General features: G+C 37.0%; 1 protein-coding gene across 1 annotated transcript; it reads right to left on the bottom strand.

Annotated features, from left to right (window-relative positions):
• Window positions 1-400: 400 nt before the first annotated feature.
• On the bottom strand, window positions 401-1084 carry LOC133974441 (gastrula zinc finger protein XlCGF8.2DB-like). The gene is given in 1 exon segment (XM_062412154.1): window positions 401-1084. A coding segment is annotated over 1 exon segment (684 nt).
• Window positions 1085-1334: the final 250 nt, after the last annotated feature.

Consider the following 1334-nt stretch of genomic DNA (forward strand, 5'->3'; position numbering starts at 1 on the left):
CGACGCCATTATCTTTTTTCTAGACTTTTATTCTTGGAAACACATTCAATACATAAAGAAGAACACACACTGTCATTGAATCTCACAAAACAAGATACCAACATATATAAATCATATGAACTAGTTAAGAACACACATTCATTCTGTGCTAGGAACACACTTTAACCTTGAAATGACACAAAGGACATTATGAAAATAGATAATGTATAAATCAGTAGAAACAAGATTTATAAACACAAATCTTTTGTTTTTTTCCGATGAGTTATATTTTCTAGGAACATAAAAACTGTCAATAGTCTATTTAAAACAGTGAACAATGAATATGAATAATGTGAATATATGCTGATAAATCCTAATATAACTTTTGTTGCAAAGGTTGCAACTGAATCACTTCTCTCCTTTACGAATCCTCATATCTTGTACAATAGGACTGAATCGTAAATCTTTTACCACACTCAGATCAACTTAACAGTTTTTCTCCTGTATGACTCATCATATGTGTATTTAGATGGCTCCTTTGGGTAAAACTTTTACCACATTCAGAGCAAAAAAACGGTTTCTCTCCTGTATGAATCCTGCTATGTATATCTAGACTGATCCTTTGGCTAAATCTTTTACCACACTCACGGCACCTAAACGGTTTCTCTCCTGTATGACACCTCATATGTATATTTAGACTGCTCCTTCGGCTAAATCTTTTACCACACTCACGGCACCTAAACGGTTTCTCTCCTGTATGAATCTTCATATGTACAGTTAGATCGCACCTTTGGATAAATCTTTGACCACACTCAGAGCAACCAAACGGTTTCTCTCCTGTATGAATCCTTATATGTGTATTTAGCTGGCCCTTCTCTGCAAATCTTTTACCACACTCGGAGCAACCAAACGGTTTCTTACCTGTATGAATCCTCATATGTGTATTTAGATGGCCCCTTCGGTTAAATGTTTTACCACACTCAGAGCAACTAAACGGTTTCTCCTCTGTATGAATCCTCATATGTGTATTTAGATGGCCCCTTTGGTTAAATGTTTTACCACACTCAGAGCAACTAAACAGTTTCTCCTCTGTATGAATCCTCATATGTGTATTTAGATGGCCCCTATGGTTAAATCTTTTACGACACTCAGAGCAACTTAACGATTTTTTTCCCCGTCTTACATTCCATGTCACTTAGTTTGTTATTTCTTGTATTTAAAACAGTCTGAGGTTCCCTGGTCTCCATCCAATCATCGTCACTGTCCTCAATCTCAGAAGAGTCTAAAGTCTTGTCCTCAGGACCTGGTTGTAAACGTCGATCATGTCCTGACTTCCTGGCTGGTTCTGGTCCTCC

Source organism: Platichthys flesus, chromosome 2 (assembly GCF_949316205.1).
Source record: "Platichthys flesus chromosome 2, fPlaFle2.1, whole genome shotgun sequence".
Taxonomy (NCBI): domain Eukaryota; kingdom Metazoa; phylum Chordata; class Actinopteri; order Pleuronectiformes; family Pleuronectidae; genus Platichthys; species Platichthys flesus.